This window comes from Atta colombica, unplaced genomic scaffold (assembly GCF_001594045.1).
Source record: "Atta colombica isolate Treedump-2 unplaced genomic scaffold, Acol1.0 scaffold205, whole genome shotgun sequence".
Classification (NCBI taxonomy): Eukaryota; Metazoa; Arthropoda; class Insecta; order Hymenoptera; family Formicidae; genus Atta; species Atta colombica.
The window spans coordinates 2380226-2383241 of record NW_017259300.1 but is presented as its reverse complement, the minus strand read 5'-3'; the positions used below and the strand labels follow the sequence as shown (position 1 = coordinate 2383241).

Genomic DNA, 3016 nt, shown 5'->3' with positions numbered 1-3016 from the left:
TATATATATATATATATACACACACACTCGTTCAGGGTTAAGGCGATGGAAATCAAGGTTGAGATCTCGAAGCTTCGGTTCTAAATATAGAAGAAAATCTTTTTCAAATCACGCTCACACATATATGCAATGGACATGAGTGCACATATTTGGAGACTGAACATTTCAGATTCTTATCTCCTTTCGACGTGCCTAATATACACCTAGTAATACGTTTAACACGATTATGTTTTTTGCGAATACTATGTGCAATCATGCCATCTTCGCAATTTGTCAAATTATCGTTTTAGTTTGATGTGATAAATTATGACATTCAGTCGTAGATTATTTTCGGCACGAATATGATTTCCCTCTCCATTTTCCGCATCTTCGATTGTATCCAAGACGTCGAAGATGTCAAGTTTGAGGAGATGTCCTCGGTCACACGGAGTTATATGCTCCGATTAATCGAATATTAAGACATACATTTATGATTATTTTTTATGTAGGTAATTAATTAAATTTTATTCATAATTGTAATTTACTATGTATGTAAACAGTTCATACTTGGCGTCAAAAATTGAATAGACCCTGTACCGAGGTAGCTATAAATCGTTAAATAATTCACATATGAAAGGCAACAGATTATTTAATGTGTGCATATTTATATACTTAAAGCCACGACATTATGCAACGAACAACTATCGAAACGATATAACATCTACGTGTCCTTGCACTAAGGCTAAGTGTCCACTTAAAAGCTTTATTGTGACTTCGCTTTCGAAGAGCGAGTATGGTTCTAGATACATTATAAGATATTGAGACATTATCGAGAATCACGTACTCTCAAGAGTGGAAAAAAGGTGTAAAGTGGATATCGCGTTCATCGAACACTCTCTTACAGAAATCTAATACTGATCAATTTGATATAAGTCAATTTATTATTGAAAGACATTAATTAATAAATAAATTAGATAACTAAAAATAAAATATATAACAGCTCTAAGATTAAATCTGATAAAAATGAAATAAAAATCGTCAATGAGAGTTAGCGCGGATATTTGTGTGCAAGTTCAATTTTATTACAACTAGAAAATTACTTTTGCGTGCGAAATTATAACAGTGATTCTGTAGTTGTAATAAAATTTAATTCGCGCACTAATATCCGCGCTGATCTTATTTGCGGTTTCTATAAAGTAATTAGTTTCTTTTAGTTAATTAGTTACTATATTTATGGAGTACTAAAAGTATTGCACAATAGTGTTTTTAATACTTGAAATAAATAATTACTTACTATCTTTCAGTAATAAATTGACAGTATTAAATTTTTGTAAAGGAGTGCGCGACGACGCGAATGTATTTAGTTAAATTTTTAGATATTTCAACAAAACCATTCTTTTTATATAAGAGCTGATGGATCGTTTCCATGTACTTAGTTTTAGCGCTTATCTTATCAACGGCAAAGTCGAGGACGTCGTGTTTCGGCCCGGTTATCGAATGTGGTGCACGCATTTGGCGGCTACGGAAACGACAACGGTAGCATCATCTGTGACGGAGACAGCGATCGAGAACTCAAGCGATCTGGCAGGTGAGAGGGCATATTATATGAGCAGGGGAGACTGCCGGTGATGGACAATGAGCAACCGCACCAGGAACTGGTCAAGTGCGTGGTCGTGGGTGACACGGCAGTCGGAAAGACCAGACTGATCTGCGCCAGAGCCTGCAATAAGCACGTGTCACTGTCACAACTCTTGACTACTCACGTGCCCACGGTCTGGGCTATTGACCAATATCGGATCTACAAGGATGTAAGTCTGCCTATATCTGATTTCTTCCTGTGTTCCTTTTCACTTGAAAACACATTTGATGCAATTATTGATTGAAATTAAATCACAATATGTGCATGGAAAAAATGGCTTAGTTGAGGTATCTAAAAATTTAGCTATATCTATATAGATACAGATTTAAAAATAATTTTGTTAGTAAAAATAATTATGTAGAATGAGTAATGTAGCAGAAAGTCTTGACATTTTGGCAACTAGTTTGAGTGTCCTATTATTTTTAAATGTACAGCTAAATTTTAAGAAATCTAAATAAATCTATTCCATGTATAATAATCAGTAATTGGAAGTATAAATTATAAAATTAATTGGCTGTATAAATTTAAAATTTAATGTTAAATGAGATCATAATTATGAAGTGAACAACGAAAGAAAATTCAGAAATGAATTTAATTCTTTCTGTTCAGATTTTCGTTAAGACAAAAGCATGCTCATTATTATCAAGTTAAATGCTATTACTATTATTATTAATTTTCCTAAAAATATGTAGTATTAAATAACATAGTTTGATACGTGTCAGGTATTGGAGCGATCTTGGGAGATAGTAGACAATGTAAACGTGTCGCTACGTCTCTGGGACACATTTGGCGATCACGAGAAGGATCGACGTTTCGCATACGGCAGGTAAGATTATCGCCGAATGAAATATTTACACGATTGATATTAATTGAAAAGATTTTACTAGGTCTGACGTCGTGTTACTATGTTTCTCCATAACCAACCCCGTTTCCTTGCGAAACTGCAAGGTGATGTGGTATCCCGAGATAAGGAGGTTCTGCCCGCAGACACCGGTCCTATTGGTCGGATGCAAAAACGATCTGCGATATATGTATCGGGACGAAACTTATCTCAGTTACTTTCGCGACCGCAGTCCCTTTGTAAGGTAAATTACTTTTTGTAAGAAATTAACTTACAAAATAATATAAAAATTAGAGAAATTAAAAGAATTTAACAAAAAACATTCCAATGAAATCAAATTTCGAAAACTCAGAAAGTATTAATTTTTTAAAAATTTTGGAATTCAAATTTTTTTCAACTTTTTAAAATTTTGAAATTTTATTATTTTTATTTCTTTGAACACTTATAATATAAAATATTACATAAATTGATCCTTTAATAAAAGAGAACGCCATTTATTTTTTATCTTAGATTAATTTTTTCACTTATTTGTTAATTTATTTTCATAAAATAAATTT

At 32.7% G+C, this 3016-nt stretch overlaps 1 protein-coding gene across 5 annotated transcripts in view; it reads left to right on the top strand.

The window, feature by feature from the left end:
- LOC108687365 (rho-related BTB domain-containing protein 1) overlaps positions 1–3016 on the top strand; it is a 25344-nt gene that overhangs the window by 13869 nt on the left and 8459 nt on the right. For all 5 annotated transcript variants that reach the window (XM_018193078.1, XM_018193075.1, XM_018193077.1 and 2 more), the window contains exons 2-4: positions 1416–1787; positions 2341–2444; positions 2506–2703. In XM_018193078.1, the coding sequence (XP_018048567.1) occupies positions 1608–1787; positions 2341–2444; positions 2506–2703 (482 nt within the window). In that variant the 5' untranslated portion in view covers positions 1416–1607. The remainder of the gene's footprint in view (positions 1–1415; positions 1788–2340; positions 2445–2505; positions 2704–3016) is intronic.